Source organism: Oryx dammah, unplaced genomic scaffold (genome assembly GCF_014754425.2).
Source record: "Oryx dammah isolate SB20612 unplaced genomic scaffold, SCBI_Odam_1.1 HiC_scaffold_22, whole genome shotgun sequence".
In the NCBI taxonomy this organism is placed as follows: domain Eukaryota; kingdom Metazoa; phylum Chordata; class Mammalia; order Artiodactyla; family Bovidae; genus Oryx; species Oryx dammah.
This window is the reverse complement of record NW_024070206.1, coordinates 16,065,051-16,082,661: the sequence shown is the minus strand read 5'-3', so window position 1 is coordinate 16,082,661 and position 17,611 is coordinate 16,065,051. Positions and strand designations below refer to the sequence as shown.

General features: G+C 43.9%; 1 protein-coding gene across 1 annotated transcript in view; it reads right to left on the bottom strand.

Moving 5' to 3' along the window:
* PSTPIP2 (proline-serine-threonine phosphatase interacting protein 2) overlaps positions 1–17,611 on the bottom strand; it is a 94,482-nt gene that overhangs the window by 18,290 nt on the left and 58,581 nt on the right. The window contains exons 4-6 of the mRNA XM_040264558.1: positions 12,884–12,918; positions 11,361–11,467; positions 5,811–5,873 (exon numbers count right to left, since the gene is read on the bottom strand). Of these exons, the coding sequence (XP_040120492.1) occupies positions 5,811–5,873; positions 11,361–11,467; positions 12,884–12,918 (205 nt within the window). The remainder of the gene's footprint in view (positions 1–5,810; positions 5,874–11,360; positions 11,468–12,883; positions 12,919–17,611) is intronic.

Here is a 17,611-nt window from a genome sequence, read left to right as displayed (position 1 = left end):
TGCGACCCCATGGACTGTAGAGTACTGGAGTGGGTTGCCATTTTCCTTCTCCAGGGGATCTTCCCAACCCAGGGATCGAACCCTGGTCACCCGCATTCCAGGCAGACGCTTTACCCTCTGAGCCACCAGGGAAGCTCACCTAAAATGGGTCTATGACAATAAAATGTTTACCATTGGAAACACCCTAAACTACTCTTATGGAGGACTAAAGAAAGAAATCTGACTTACATTCCCTCAGAGCAATAAGAGGATAAGGTTTCGCCAGGTTCCCAGTCTCAGGGCACAGGCTTAGATTGCTTTACATCATGGTATCTATTCCCATCCATGATGGACAAACCGGCAATGAGTTAAGATTACACCCCTTAATCCTACCCAGCATTAGTCATACTGGAGACCTTGGGGATGCCCAACTCCAGCCTGGGGGTCCCAGGAGGTCAACCTGCCTTGACCTGCCTATTAGGGGAAGCACACTGACTGAAACTGCCCACCCTGGCCCGGCACCATAGTAACCATTTACGTGAGTTGTTTTATGATAGGAGGTCCTGGTAAGGAACATGGAACTAATAAGTCACCACCAACTGGAAGAGTTCGGGAAAGGTCAAAAGGAGACACCACATGTCCGACCACCTCCCAGAATCCTTCGCTGGCATCCATCTTGGCTGAACAAGGCATGCACCACCAGGAAGGACTCTGAGTCAGAATGATTGGCTAAAGACAACCCGGAAATTAATCCTATCAACATAAAACTGCAACATAAGAACTTATCAACATAAGACTGCAAGCCACATGGCAGAGCAGTTCTCCTGGGTTCCCTTACCCTAGTGCTCTCTGCCCAGGTGCCCTTTCCCAAGAAAATCTCTTGCTTTGTCAGCACATGTGTCTCCTTGGACAATTCATTTCTGAGTGTTAGAGAAGAGCCCACTATTGGGCCCTGGAAGGGGTCCCTCTTCCTGCAACATGCCTAGGGATCTGTTCCCTGGGAGGTTGTCATGCCTCACCCTGCTAGGGGATTTACCCAGCCTAGGATCCCAGGAGGTTGACCTACCTCAACCTGATCTGGTCCTCCGGAGGTTGTCACACCTCAACCTGCTTGGGAATCCACCAGTCCAGGGAAGTCAATATGCCTTGACCTGCCCAGGGTTTTGAGCTCCAGGAGGCTGTCATGCCTCCATCTGCCTGGGGATCTGCACCCTGACCCGGGGATGCGTGGCTCTCAGGTTGCAACAGTCCTGGGTAGGATAAGCTTCAGAAAGACTCACCCCTAAGGAAGTCCATCCATGGAACAGAAGGAAGCCTGTTACTGTGGGACTGTGCTGAGTCTCAGCAGTAACTCAGGAGCCCAACGAGAACCACATTGCCTTTCTGGAAAGGCTAAAAGAGGCCCTCCAAAAGTTTACCAATCTGGACTTAGACTCTTACAAGGGACAGGTGATTTTAAAGGACAAATTCCTGTCCCAATGTGCATCAGACATCAGGATAAAGTTACAACAGCTACAGCAGCTGGACTCTGCTGCCTCTTTAGATGAGATGGTCCAGACAGCCACCAATACCTTTTATAACAGAGAACAGGAGAGGGAAGCCAAGGCTCAGGAAAGGGAGAGAATGAAAGAGAGAAGCCATGCCCAGATGCTGGCCACCCTCCAGGGAAGCCCTATGGCAAAACCCAAGTCCTTGAAGGACAAGGCATGAAACAAATGCCTAATCTGTAGACAGGCAGGACATTGGGCCAAAGAGTGTTCAAACCATGGCAAGTCTCCTAAAATGGCTTGCTACAAATGCCATCAATTGGGACATTGGGCAGCACTCTGCCCTAGGGACCTGAGAGCCTCAAGGTCAAGTGCCAAGCCTTCCCTCATGATGGTTCAACAGGACTGAAGCGGCCTGCTCCAGCCAGCCCACCTGCCACAGATAGCCATCAACAGGGATGGAACCAAGGGTGCAACTGGATGTGGCAGATAGGTCCAAGAATTTCTTGGTTGACACAGGGGCTACCTACTCTTCCTGACCTTCTGTTCCAGAGCCTTCTCCTCCCAAACCTGTATGGTTTTGGGTGCTACAGGAAAAACAATACAAAAAGATTCACCTGAGCACATCTTTGTTGCTGGGATGGGCAAATACTTTCCCACCAATTTCAGGGGGTCCCTAAGTGTCCTACTCCCTTATTGGGAAGAGATCTTTCCCTGCTTTTGAAATCTTGCAGCTATTGCAGTCCTGATGGAAGATGCTTTAAAACTCTCTCTTGGGGGCAAACTATTTTTACCAGCCACCAAGTGAAACAACTTTTTAATGGGAAAGGCCATTTATGGATGTCTGATCAAAGGATCCTCAGGTATCAAGTAGTGCTGATGAAAAATCCAGGCCAAACTACATATCCTTCTGAGGTTCTTAACCCAGCTACCCTCCAGCCTACCCCTGAGGGCTCTCTCCTCTTTCACTCTTGCCTAGAAACTTTGGACCACTGGGCAAAACCCTGAGAGGGATTATCAGAAGCTCCTCTGACCAATCCTGAAGAAATCTGGTACACTGATGGAAGTAGCTTGGTCTTAGATGGGAAAAGAAGAGCTGGATATACAGTAGTCTCCAATTTTGAGACCATAGAGGCTAATCCTTTGTCACCAGGTACTTCAGCCCAATTGGCTGAGCTCATAGCCCTGAGCTTTAGAGCTGGGAAAAGGAAAAAGAGTAGCCATTTACACTGACTCCAAGTATGCCTTTCTGGTGCTGCATGCACATGCTGCTATTGGAAAGAAAGGGGCCACTTGACCACCCGAGGGTCCCCAATCAAGTAGGGTGACCAAATCCTTAGGCTCTTGGAGGCAGTCCATCTGCCTACTGAGGTTTCAGTCTCCCACTGTAAAGGACACCAAAAAGGGAGCACGAAGGTGGCACGAGGGAACCAAGCAGCCTATCAAGCAGCTAAGAGCAGCATTGCAGAACAGTGACCTAATAGGGGTTGCCACCTTAGTTCCACAGACTTAATTTGCCAGAAACTCCTTCATACACTGAAGGTAAGACTCTTAAAGCTAAGAGTGAGAGCTTTCAAGAAGATCATATGGGATGGTTCCAAGAGGAGGGACTCCTTTTTCTGCCTGGGAAGCTCCAATTGAAGTTGGTTAACTCCTACATGCCACCACTTATTTAGGGGAGAAGGTCCTCCAAAGATTACTAGAAAGGTCCTTCAGAGGAAAAGGCCTCCAAATAACTATAAGGCAAGTGGTCTCCTTTTGTCCCACTTGCCAATTAAACAACCCCCAAAGAGCTCAAAGACCTCAGCTGGCCCAGCCCATCCAATGGCATGGGACCTACCCAGGAGAGGACTGGCAGATGGACTTCACCCAGACTCCAGTTTCTCAAGGGTTTAAATACCTACTAGTCATGATAGATACATTCACAGGATGGATTGAAGTCTTTCCCACCTGGACTAAGAAGGCTGAGGAGGTGGTAAAAAACAATGCTCCATGAAATCCATGAAATCATTCTAAGATTTGGTCTGCCCAGGTCATTACAAAGTGACAATGGGACATCATTTATTTCTAAGGTCACCCAAGGGGTTTCTAAAGCACTGAGCATTACTTAGTAACTCCATTGTGCCTGGAGGCCTCAGTCTTCAGGAAAAGTAGAAAGAGCCAACCAATTCTTAAAATCAGTGATCAAAAAGATAACCCAAGAGACCTCCCTGGGATGGAAGGAGGCTTTACCAATAGCTCTCCTCTGCACCCCTATTACCCCTAAGGAACAGGTTGGTCTTAGTTCTTATGAGATGCTATATGGAAGACCTTTTGTTTATATCAATGACCTCTTCCTAGATCCAGAGGCTCAGAATCTCTGGTCTTATACCATGGCCATTGGGCAATTCCAACAGGATATACATGTGTGGGGTGTCAACCAGGACCCAAAAGATTCTAAAGAGCCACCACTATATGCTCCAGGGACTCAAGTGCTAATTAAAGTCTGGAAAGATGGGTCCCCAAAGGCTCAACTCCAGCCCACACGGAAGGGCCCTACCCTGTAATATTTTCTACCCCTGCAGCTGTTAAGATACCAGGGCACAACTGCTGGATTCACTAATCACTAGTCAAACTGTGGAAGAAAACAGAAGAGGATACTCAGTATACCCTAGTAGATCTCAGATACCTATTTAGGACTACAAATAAGTGCCATTCGAATGAATACCCCCAAAATTAATTTTCTGGGGACAAGATTTCTCAGGATAGCTCTAAAGAGCCAACAGAGCTTGGCAGGGGTTGTACTCCAAAATAGACAGGAGATAGAGCCCCTGATCCCTGAACAAGGAGGAACTTGAGCCATCTTAAATGAGATGGTAAATACCTCCAACCAAGTTAAAGAAAGTCTCACAGTCCTCAAGAAAAACATTCAGATCCTATGGGAGCTCAAAGAATGAGCTGGAGAGTTCTTGGGTTGGCTACAATCTCTCTTTGGGGGATCCTTCTCCTGGCAAGGGTGAATTTGGAGTTGGCTAATATCCCTACTAATCCCTGTTATCACCATATTAATACTGCTTGTGATTGCTCCATGTATTATCAATTGTCTAACCTGTTTTGTCTCTGCCCAGGTCAACAAACTACAATATGCAGTGCCAGTTCAACAAGGATATATAAAACTACACCCGACCATGGAAAATATTACTCACCCTTAGATGGACACTGCTATAAGGACTCTGAGGCTTGAGACTAGCAAGAGAGGGGGAGGCCCAATGCCCCTCACCATCCCAGCTCAGCAGGAAGTAGCCAGAGAGACCTTGACGCCCCTACTCCCAGAGAATTGGGCCTCCCATCTCTTGGGGTCGGGGGGATGTTAGGTAGTTAGAATAGGAAAATGGAGTCCAAAATGGCAGTGGCTAAAAGACGAAGAAAAGAAAAAGCCTGCAAAAATGAAACAGAAGAATATCTGCAGACTGGAGTGAGAACTTCAGTTCTCATAAACAAATACACCCTCTTCTTGGCTAGCCCAATTTGCATAGGGCAGGCTCAAGGTAGGGAGGAGACAAGCATATAAAAGAAGGAAGCCAAGATGGATTGAGGCCTCTCCTTTGGGATCAGCCCACCTTCATGCCTCAAGGGTGTACTTTCCTTTGCTTGCCAAATAAAACTCTGAGCTGTAACACTGGTCTGCCATTTCAAATCTTTGCTGTGGCAAGACAGAACTGAGGAAATTTCACACTTCCCCAACAAAAGAAAACATGCAAAATAGACTGCTTATACCATCAACATTGGTGGCATTTTCTTTTTTGACCAGGTAACCAGGTATGATGTCACAGTCACAGAATATATGATGATACTTCTGTACAAAGATGGAGTCACAGATGTTCCAGTAACACAATTCAACAATAGAGGACTCACGAAAAGCTAGTGTGAGATCCCAGCAACTTGTCTCAGTTCTATCTTGATAAGCACTTTTTAAATAAATTACTTAAAGCAAAGATGGTTTTTACAGTTTGCAGATATCTTAAAACAATAAAAATAGGTAAGAAATCAAGATTCAAAACAGTCTTACAGGGAAGAAGTTCAATCCAACAAGATAAAAGGTATCATATACTATACATGCTCTGCTCTGAAATATTTAAGTTGACTTGCTATATTTTCCCAGGTTGCTGGAAAGATAACATCATTGTATTTCTTCTAATTTCATCCTCAATCTTTCCAAGGCCTTAAAAGGAAAGAAAGTCAAACCACTAAAGGCTGTTTTCTTTAAAAGACTTTACAAATGTTATTTTCAGGAAAATGTTGATACACAGTGCAGGATTTCATAAAATGTCACCATTTTTTTTAAAGCAATATAGTAAGACTTACATCCATGGTTTTCTTGAATTGTAAGCTCTTTTGTTTATGGGCAGCATCCATTATAAGCTCCGTCTGCAAAGAGACCACAAGCACTATTAATAAAGATAATTGTTAACACCAGTTTATTTTGAGAGCTAAGTGTTTGACATGGCTTACCTTGTTTAGTCCTCACACAACCCAGAGGAGTAGACGTGCTATTTATTATCACTCCCATTTCACAAATAAGGAGAGTGCAACACAGAAAGGCTGAACAATTTGCCTACCTTTGAACCTGGGTGGCCACCAGCCACTGCTGAGAATCATGGATCACCTTAGAGTATTCTCATCAGTAAACCTGGAATCAAGAAACTTAGGCTTCAAGTGTTAGTCACTCAGTCATGTCTGACTCTTTGTGACCCTGCCAGGCTCCTCTGTCCATGGAATTCTCCAAGCAAGAAGACTGGAGGGAGTAGCCATTCCATTCTCCAGGAAATCTTCCTGGCTCAGGGATTAAACCCGGGTCTCCCACACCACAGGCAGATTTTTTATTATCTGAGCCACCAGGGAAGCCTCAAGTTTCAAAAATGATGCTCATTTTAAAAGGGTTCTTTATTCTGTAAGCCTGCATCAGCGCAGTTAGGAACTCAGAAACATTCACTTCTGTGGCATCTGTCAAAGGCATTCCCATCACAGGCAAGGAGCCCAGGCAGTATGAAGGGAAGAGATGTTTGTGGAACAGCTGATCAGTCCTACATTGTACACCATCCAATCCAGAAAGGTAAGCTACTTGGTTGAGATCACTTGGGAGCAATTTCTTTGCTGTGGCTGTGACAATACTTTTATTAGTCAAAGTAATGGGACTGATAATAATGCAACTCTCAGACATAACAATGGGCTTCCCTGGTGGCTCAAATGGTAAAGAATCTACCTGCAATGCAGGAGACATGGGTTCAATCCCTGTGCTGGGAAGATTCCCTGGAGGAGGGCATGGCAACCCACTCCAGCATTCTTGCCTAGAGAATCCCCATGGACAGAGGAACCTGAGCTACAGTCCATGGGGTTGCAAAGAGTCGGACATGACTGAGCAACTAAGCACAGCCCAGATATAATGGCAACTCCCACACTATTATGGCCTAAGTGACTTTCATGCATCACGATTGTGAGTACTCATCCCCATCCCCTGGGTAACCTCACCCAAGGCAATATTCTCAGCAAGTAGCAGAGTTGGGATTTGGGCACAGTCAGACTCCCGTGTCCTTGTTCCTAATCTTTACCCAAAACTACCATTATCCACATGATAGCCCTCTAAAATCAGATGGGTATATAAAAGCCAAGAAATACAACAAGATGAGTTATGGCATTGCCCTTGTACAAAATTATATAATGCAAAGTAGTACTAAGAATATTAAAATATGTCTCTTTCTTCTGGAAAACTAAGTTTTTGTCTGTTACCATAATGCACAAATATGGATGGATTTTCGAGATATCTGCATATAAGGTTTGGGATGGTCTCACTTCAGATATGAACTTTGTAGAATATATGAAACTCCCTTGGGAGAGCCCCCAAGGGGCCCTCTGAGACCAAAGCACCCATCTCCCAGCCCAGCTGAAATGGAAGGACCAGGAGGTAACTAGGTTAAGGCTCCAAAGAAACGGAGTACAGAAACATGACCCCACGGGGAAAGACTCACAGGCAGATCCCCGCCATTGCAGACAGAGAGCTGTGTGGCTCATGTGAGCACCTATGTGGCTCTGCGACGAGGGCAGAGGGCAAGAAACATTCATAATGTTTCTTGATTTCCCAGGCTCCACAGAGCAGATCAGTTAGCAATGCTGGTCTGTCCGTGGTCCTTTGTACACAGCGCCATTCTTCCAGTTCAGGAGCTGTTATTATTTTATAGTTTATGGCCCAAGCCAGGCCTCCTTATCTTCAAGTTCTACATAACACCAGCATCACGCACCTCTCATGTGGCTACGAAGTTCTATTATACTTCATGCCATTCTTCTCTCTGGCTTCAAGGATTCCTGTATTTGTGTATCAGCAGGATCTTAACAGCAGTCTAGCTCTAACCTAACTGGTGTGATCCCTGGAGCCCACAGAGTGCTATAGCTCAAGACCACTCAGTGACACCCAGTCCAGTTCTGTCTGTTACCACCTTGATTTAAGTCTCCTCATGTCCATACTCACTTCTAAGGTAGCCTTTTCATGGTAACCCCAGTAAGTCACGAGTCCTCTTTCAGGACTTATATAGCATGCAGGATCTTAGTTCCCCAACTAGGGATCAAACCTGCGCCCCATGCAGTGGAAGCACAGAGCCTTAACCTCTGGACCACCAGGGAGCCTCTTCCAGGGCTCCTTAGGGATGTTTTTCTTCTAGACTCATTCATTCTGTTTAGACTGACTCTAGTGGAAATTTGATTATGTTTTATCAGTAACACAAAATAGTGCAAAGCCACAGCCCTGCAAGCTATCAAGTGGGGAGAGGCAAGAGGAAGGGGAAAAGGAAGGAGAGATGTGTAATAATGGCCTGCAGTAAATTGCTGACTGAGCTGCTGAATGGTCTGTTTGTCTGTTTACCTGCACTCAGACTATACCCTGAAAACTGGAAGTGGCAACCTATGTGACCAAGGAGGTTCCCTTCTTTGGAGCTTGCTCTCGACACAGGGCCTTCTGCCAAGATCATCCTTGTCTTAGTTGAGACAGTAAAGCATAATGTAGGCACCAGAGGACAGAGTGATTGACCACGTGCTTCCTTTGTTTGGCTTAGGATGCTCTGGGCTGGGAAAGCACCTCAGCACCTAAAACCTCCTGAGTGTGGCTCCAAAGATCCCTCCCCGCCTGCCGCCTCCTGGGTTGAGAACCTTCTTTCTCTCTGCCCTCACTCATACCATCTTTCACTCTGTTGGCTTTAGCTTCAAGGTCACGGCCTCCAGGAGGCTCCCCAGACCTACCAGTTAGGTTAGGTGTCCCACTGCAGGTTCGGCTGGCAGCTTCACTTCCTTATCTTTTAAGGCTCATTCCACTGACATGATTACTGTCACATCAGTCTCTCTGGCCCAGCTCTATGCTCTGGGGAGGGACGGCCACGGCCGCATTTGTCACCACCCTCAGAAAACTAGTTCTATAAGCTGCTGCTGCTGCTAAGTCACTTCAGTCGTGTCCGACTCTGTGCAACCCCATAGACGGCAGCCCACCAGGTTCCCCTGTCCCTGGGATTCTCCAGGCAAGAACACTGGAGTGGGTTGCCATTGCCTTCTCCAATGCATGAAAGTGAAAAGTGAAAAGGAAGTCGTTCAGTTGTGTCCAACTCTTCGTGACCCCATGGACTGCAGCCTTCCAGGCTCCTCCATCCATGAGATATTCCAGGCAAGAGTGCTGGAGTGGGTTTCCATTGCCTTCTCCTAGTTCTATAAGCTAGTTCACTGAAAAGTTCTACCAGCCATACCTCCCCTGCCCCAGTTCACTAAAAGAAACCAACTGATTGATTTCCAACAGAAATGGCTTAATTTCCAAGAAGTGAGAGACCAACGCGTGCAGGGTTTGACCAGTAGAAATGAGAAGTTAACATTGACACATATTCTCCAAGAATTTTTTTCAAAGTATCTAAATACAGAAGTGGAACAACCCATAGTTCACTGTGATACAAGTAACTGTAAATTTATGAATAAACTTTGGACTTGGCAAAGAAAGCTCAGAAGCTGTTTTCCTGCTGTCAAGAGCACACAACGTGGGGAACTTTGATGACAGCAGTGGAATGAGCCCAGGCTCCACTGTTGCTTAAGAGAATTCAAAATAGTTGCAGCTGTGAGAACTCGGTCTTTGTAACTTGCTAGGAAGGGAAGTTTCAGAAGCCTTGCAAAATTAACAAAACTCTCCCTGAAACCAAGGGCACTTAAGACTGTGAGGAAACAAGTCTCTTCTCTTAGTGGAAATCATGTGTGCACAGACCCTGACTGTCAAAGGCTGAAAAATTGTAAACCCTTTGGAGAACAGGCAGGGTTTGCAACGGCAGACAAAAAGAGTCTGAAAATCCAATAGAGAGATGGGTGTAATACACATATACTTTGGGCCAGATGTGCCCCTCAAACCCAATACATGAACCTTGGATTTGTCTGAAAACACCCGACATAGTGTTCCTTAATTGTTAGTTTCTACCCTTCCTTCCGAGAAGAGGCACAGCTGTCAGGGCAGCTTATGAAATGACGGTATATGGAAGGTAGTCAGGCTCTTAAGATGCCTCCACCCACTCCAGATGTCAAGTGGCCACAAGGGAGGTTGGAATTAGACTCTGATTTAGAACCACAGGCAAAGTTGCTGGGATTGAGGCATGGGTAAAATCAGCTGTTAACTGGATATACACACTGCGGACAATGACTTCCAGAGAGTAAAGGGCCAGGATGAAGAAAGGTCGCCAAGAAGTCCATGCAGGCCTGTCTGGAGAGACCTGGGTGGGTGTGTTCAAGTGCTACATAGGGAAGAGTTTATGTCTCCCATGAAGTTCATGCCAACCTTGGAGACCAGATATTAAAGGAAAGTTCTGTGGGGATTTCCTTGGTGGCACAGTGGATAAGAATCCGCCCGCCTATGCAGGGACACAGGTTCGATACCTGGCCTGGGAAGATTCCATGTGCCTTGGAACAGCTAAGCCCACACACAGCTACTGAGCCTGCGCCCTAGAGCCCTCAAGCTGTAACTACTGAGCCTGCAGGCCCTAGAGCCTCTGCTCCACAACAAGAGATGCCGCTGCCATGCGAAGCCCATGCAACACTAGAGAAAAGCCCCTGCGGCGACAAAGACTCAGCACAGCCAAAAAAAAAAAAAAAAAAAACAAAGCTTTTAGGACCAAAACAGAAGGGAGACAGAACAGAGGCTGGTCTCGTCTAAGCAACACTTTAATATAAATCTGCACTTCTTGTCTTGATCCTGTAACTTCCTAAATGTTTGCCAATTTTATTAACTCTGTTCACTCCCACCTCCTGCCACATAATTGCCCAGAATATATCCATCAAGGAAAAACAGCTTGTAACACATCCATTTTGAAGCCAAAAGGACTTGAATTTCCCAGGACCACTGTATCCCTATTTGTAAAATAGGGCGGTTGGACTACATTCTGGTTTCCAAGGAAAACTGAGTCCCCTCCACTTCTTACCCATCCGTATCACCTTGACCAGAAGGAGGAATGTGAACTGAAAACCCACCACCTTGGATGTGCTAGACCCTTATGAAAACAGGGCTTCCCCTTTCCAGTCATAGTTTAAACAGTGGCAGCAGATAGAAAAAGAACAGGAAAGCAAGCTGGACCTCTGATTCTTGCAACAAGTTAAAAAAGAACTGCCCTAGCATGTAAATGGGCACAGAGGCATCCCTGTCTAGACTAAGTGCCCACATGGTTCCCGATAAATAATCTCATAGGTTAAAAGACGAGTGTGTGCACTTGAGATTGGGAGCTGAGCTAAGGAGTTCAGTGAGGAAACAAGCCTGGAGTTTTCTGCTGGAAGAAAGGCAACATCTTAATACGTGTAAGATATAACACATAAACCCAACCCAACCACATAAACCATGTAACATATAAATCTAACCTTTTTTTGTAGTAACTTTTGCTTTTCCCGGAATTCTTCCATCTTCCTGGCTTCTTCTCTGAGAGTCTGTGCAAGGTGAATGTGACTTTGTGCCACATTGTCTACTTCTGCAAAAAGAATTAAAACAAGCAAAAAACCCTACATGTCTGAATTCAAATCAAAGAAACCATATAAAAAGTTAAAATATAGACAGAATTCTTGGGCACGTGGTAAAGTTAACCTGCTTCACTTGGTCACCAACATTTATTAAGCCCCTCCACATACCCAGCATTGCCCTGACCACTACAACCAAGCCAGCAAAACTTTAGTGTAGCTTTCCACCACTAGCTGCACTAACCTAGTGTATGCCCAAGGCAGGGGAGAAGCTCATGGAGCTTGCATGCTAGCACACATTACTAAACCCACTGCAAGTTCAAATTCAATCCTATTTCTCAGTACATGACTCTAAGGTTCTTCCCATCTCTAACATCTCATGAGCCTGTAAGAAATTTCTCTCCGGATAGAATGATTATTCGTATTTTTCCCTTTATTTTCTGAGACCTTTGTAAAGAGAATGACTTACCTTTCTAATAGAAGAACTGAAATTTTTATTTTTCTTGTTCCAAGGATACAAATTATAGATGGCATTAAAGATAGAAAGATTGACAGATAAGACCTAAGAAAAAATTTTAAACTTGTGTGTGTCAAAATAACTTGGAATAAGGTTAGAAGAGACACAAAAAAAAAACTAGAAAAAAAATTGCAATTTATGCAACAGAGTAAATAGCTATATTAAAAGAACTTCAAATCAAAATAAATATATATATTCCAGGGTTTTACAATGGTTAAAGAGCATGAAATTTTTAAAAAGATTGGCAAAAATGGCCAGTTAACATTTGAAAACATATTCAGCCTTAAAACTACTGAAAAAAAAACAACAAAATTTTTAAAATTCAGAAATATATCACTTTTTATCCTTCAGTTTGGAAAAAAAGTGTTAAAAGTTCGAACATTCTTGGTATTGGCAAGCATGGGAAAAAAACAGTACTGTGGGTGGGGGGAAATTTACCAGTTTTCAAGAAGAAATGTGGCATTCTGTAGAAGAAATGTTAATATAAGAGTGAGGCAGATCGATATGACATGAAATGGAAAGATATCTAGCACCACCAAACTAGCTACAGAAACATGTTAAGCACATACTGTGCCATGTTAAAGTCCTTAGCTTGGAGGCACTAAGAGCAGAAAATTTAAAGCCCTTAAACTCTGAGTCACAGGCCCAGGGAATGCTAGAAATGGACAGGACCCCCTGAAGACCAGTGCCAGGGCCTCACCCTGGATTCCCAGTGTGAGAACCACTACCTGAAATGAGTCAAATGCACATCATGAAGTGCAGGTCTGGACAGTTCCCCAACTCATTTCAACTCTGAAGGGCTATTTATCACCAAGTTGCTCTTTTTAAACCAGTATGAGCTGTTCAAGTTAAAACGCAGCTGTGATGACAAACACGCCAAGGACAGCAAATGCATTTTTAAGGAATCACTTACGCTGCTTGAAGACTTCAAGGGCTCGCTTCAGGGTGCTAAAAAAAATGAAAGCACATTGTAGCTTCAGTTCTGGAAATTGGCTGTATAACCTTACTATAATGCCACTGCATGTTTCTCCCAGCCCACATCTTAACTGATAGCCCATGATCTGATCTTTGCCCATGAGCTTGAGAAGACAACAAAAGATCAATGCTTCTTCAGCCCAGTTTCCTCTCTATTGCCCCTCAGTCCCAGGCCCAAGCATCATAAATGCTTTACTGTTCATCTGGGGGGAGCCAGATGCCAAAATTCTTTATGCTTCATTGTCCCCAAGGATAATATAAGAGTTATGATCCATTTCTCATAAGGATACAAATTATTCTTTAAAGTATGATAATTAGAAATATGGATGTTGTTTTTGTTGTTCAGTTGCTAAGTCAGGTCCAACTCTTTGCAACCCCATGCGCTGCAGCACGCCAGGCTTCCCTGTCTTTCACTATCTTCCAGAGCTTGCTCAGATTCACATCCATTGAGTTGGTGAAGCTATCTAACCATCTCATCCTCTGTTGCCCTCTTCTCCATTTGCTTCAGTCTTTCCCAGCACTAGGGTCTTTGCTAATAAGTTGGCTCTTTGCGTCAAGTGGCCAAAGTATTGGAGTTTCAGCATCAGTCCTTCCAATGAATATTCAGGGTTGATTTCCTTTAGGATTGACTGGTTTGATCTCCTTGCAGTCCAAGGGACTCTCAAGAGTCTTCTCCAGCATCACAGTTTGAAAGCATCAATTCTTTAGCATTCTTTATGCTGCAAGTCTCACATCCGTACATGACCACTGGAAAAACCATAGCTTTGACTAGAAAGACCTTTGTTGGCAAAGTGATGTCTCTGCTTTTAAATACAGTGTCTCAGTTTGTAATAGCTTTCCTTCCAAGGAGCAAGCATCTTTTAAGTTCATGGCCTTTATTTCATCCACGGTGAAATAAAATCTGTCACTGCTTCCACTTTTTCCCCTTCTATTTGCCATGAAATAATGGGATCAGATGCCATGATCTTAGTTTTTCGAATGTTGAGTTTTAAGCCAGTTTTTTCACTCTCCTCTTTCACTCTTATCAAGAGGCTCTTTAATTCCTCTTCACTTTCTGCCATGGTATCATCTGCATGTCTGAGGTTGCTGATATTTCTCCCAGCAATCTTGATTCCAGCTTGTGATTCATCCAGCCCCAAATATGGATAAAAGCCAATAAAAGAGGGATTCAAACTATGATTCCCAACCACTTCCTTTTTCATCCATTCTTCAGTCCTCATATGCTTATTGCACATAAACTGCGGGCCGGGCATGGTGTCAGATGTTGGTGATTCAGTAGTACAAGACAGACATGGCCACAGCCTTAAGAGTCTCAACGGAAGAGACAGTCGTGAGCACAGTGTTCTATCACAGAAGAACGAACTACCACAGATTTAGCAGCTTAAAACAAGACACATTTCTTACTTCCCAGTTTCTGTGGGGAAGACCATGACTCATTGTTCATACCTTCTCTCAATCTCCTCCCTTCTCTCCCTCATAACCCACGGCTCCTACTCCCTTATAGCTCCCCTTGCCCGTGGTTTTAGTTCTTCCCGTCCTACACTTCCTTAACAAGCTTCCTTTTGAGGTGAAGTGGCTCTCGGGTTTCTCTTGCTCATCGCCACCCTCACGAATGCAGACCTCACTGGGATCACTCCAGCCACTCAAGAAGAAATGGGACGAAGTGAAGTCACGGTCCCAGCCTCTAAGCCACAACAGCATAGGATCATGGATTGTATTCTATACATATACATGTAGGTGGCAAGTTCTGCTATTTTACAAACTAAAAGCCTTGTATCTTTCAGCTGGCCTCTTCTTCTTCTTCTTCTTCTTTTTTGCCCCTTCTTTTTAACTATACCTCATTTTTCTCATTCTATTTATCCTCAAACAAAGAGTCCTTATGTCTCCCTGCCTTTTCTCATATAAACATTCCCAATTATTACCAACACATCAAGCAGAAAAACGTTAAATACACAGTCTCTGTACATTTTCCCTGCCTTATGATACAATTTCTCAAGGAAAATGCACTAGAAAGTGTCCATATCTAAACAAATGCAAAACTGGTCCAGTAAGATGCATGAGCCTCACTCAAGAGCAGACTTATGACTAGAATTAGAGAGAAAGCTGGTCTTGGCCTCAGATAGAATTGGAAGTCTTTCCCCACAATGAGCTGTGGAGCTGGAAAGTGACAGAGATGAAGTCTGTTCAGAGTCTAAAAATTTTCCCCCACCCTAAGTGACTGGTTAAAAGGCCACTAAAAGAGCCCAAACTCTCTTTAGTTTCTCATCAGCTTTGTCGTCCCACAACATCACTTCATTGCTGCTCCGTTTAGATGGTGACGACAAACCGAGGATCGAATGTGAACCTCGGGGATGGTGTTCTCACAATGTCCCTGCCCCCTCCTCCCGAGTGTTCTCCTTAACTGTGGGAAGAGAAAATATCCCGCCACTCTTACAAACACTTTGGCCTAAACCCTAAAAGGGCCCACCAGAAGCGACGAAGTCTCTCAAAGTGGTCGATGAGGTGAAAAAATCCTACCTAGGCCAGAACAAGCCAAGTCATGCACGTTCATTGAGGGCATCTTCCTAAAGAGCATCCTGGAGGTCACAAAACCAGAAGTACCTGAGCAGCCTTTCACTTCAACCTTGGAATCATAGTCCGCAGGTCTCATATCCTATTCACCTTCCTCTCTGAGAAATTCTTAGAAGGAAAACTGACGAGCTTTTTTCACAGAAGAGATTGGTGCTAGAGTCTCTTGAAAAATTTACCAAGTTATAAATCAAACATGCAAGAATATAAGAAATACCACTTTGCATCAGACTCATTCTGCTAAATATGTTTTCCAAGCAATACTATGTGAGAGAACATGGCTATTTTCCCTCACATCATCTAAAAACTTTTTGGATATCTTTCCAAATGACTTCTGCTTTCTTTATGATAAACAAGGCTTTAGATCCACTGACCCACTAATCTTCCTTGAAACTACAGAAACTGTCCTTCAATGACAATGAAACTTACCTAACCCTAATACTATGTAGGTCTGACATGTGAATATAGAAATGTTTTACATGTTCAAAAACATGAAGCTAAATCATGCAAGAAACAAATAATCCTTAACATTTAAAACAAATAAGCTTAACTGTATATGAAACTGCTTACATAATCACACAGAGAAAATAGTATTTTAAGTGACCTTAGAAAACAATATTCTTAGTGGTATACAAGGTCAAGAGGAACTGCAAGAGGAACTGCAAAAAGCACTGTAAAGAAATGTTTCATTCAGAAGTTTCATTGTTAGTAGCTGTATTAATATCATTTTGAAACATTTTAATATATATTGTCATAGAAAGCCAATAATTATGCTAATATTGTCAGGAACTAAGATTTTCTATGTAAGAGGAAATAAATATAAGTGAATTATAAATTAAATTGGAATTAGACATATCAATATGAACTCAAGCTTTTCAAATCTGTCCCTTGGGACTTCCCCAGTAATCCAGCGGTTAAGAATATGTCTTGCAATGCAGGGGCCATGGGTTCAATCCCTGGTTGGGGAACAAAGACCCCACATACCAGGGAGCAACTAAGTCGTGCAGCACAACTAGGGAGTCTGCTGGCTGCAACTAAAACCCAAGATGGCAAAATAAATAAATAATAAACAAAATAAAATCTGTCCCCTGCAAGAGCCTAGAAACGGTGACATCTCTGTGACAATGACTGACGCTAGAACTCAGAGTTTTACCGATAAATATGGCTAATTACTAGGAAAACTTGGAGAAATCCTTAGTAAAATCTAGTTGACTCCAGATTTAAATTCATAAAAAATTACATTAAGAAAATATGATGAGTATGAATAATTGTTAAATTTAAGTGATGGATTCACAGCCATTCATTATGTTTGCCTTTTCAGTGTGTTTTTACATTTAAAACATCAGAAATATAAATAATATAATCAACAAATAAATTCTCCATGTACTAGTGTCCTGTGTCTGAGGGTAATATGTATTTTAAGGCCTGCAGTGTGCTCAGTCACTCAGTTAGGTCGGACTCTTTGTGACCCGATGGACTGTAGCTCGCCAGGCTTCTCTGTCCATGGGATTCGCCAGGCACAAATACTGGAGTGGGTTGCCCTTTCCTTCCCCAGGGGATCTTCCTGACCCAGGGATCCAACCAGAGCCTCCTGCATGGGCAGGCAGATTCTTTACCACTGAGCCACAGACGCAGGGGCCCCTTTTTAAGCCTTATGTAACTATTACTACTTTAATTATCTCCCAGTGTTTTCCTCCTCCTCAGGAATCCAGTACTTTGCAATCTGGGATGAGTGGGTGTGCGGGTGTCGGTGTATGTGTCTTACGATCAAGAGGAGAGAAAGGGAAAGGTAATGTCTTGTCTGCCTCCACTATTGCTTCTGAGAGGACACAGACCTCAGGGCAGATTTGCCGCTGTCTACAGCACAAAACAGTGTGCACGACAGCGTGAAGTACGATCATCTGCAGAGATCTGCAAAGGTCTGTCTAAACTATTTCCCCCAAGTCTCCCTCCATATGCTACCTTACAGAAGGAATCTAGAAATTTCCATGTGCATAGGACTGGCTACATAATTTGTGAGGCCCACTGCAAAACAAAAATGTGCCATTCGTTGCTTATAAATCACTAAGAACTTCAAATAGTGACAGCAAAGAGTAAG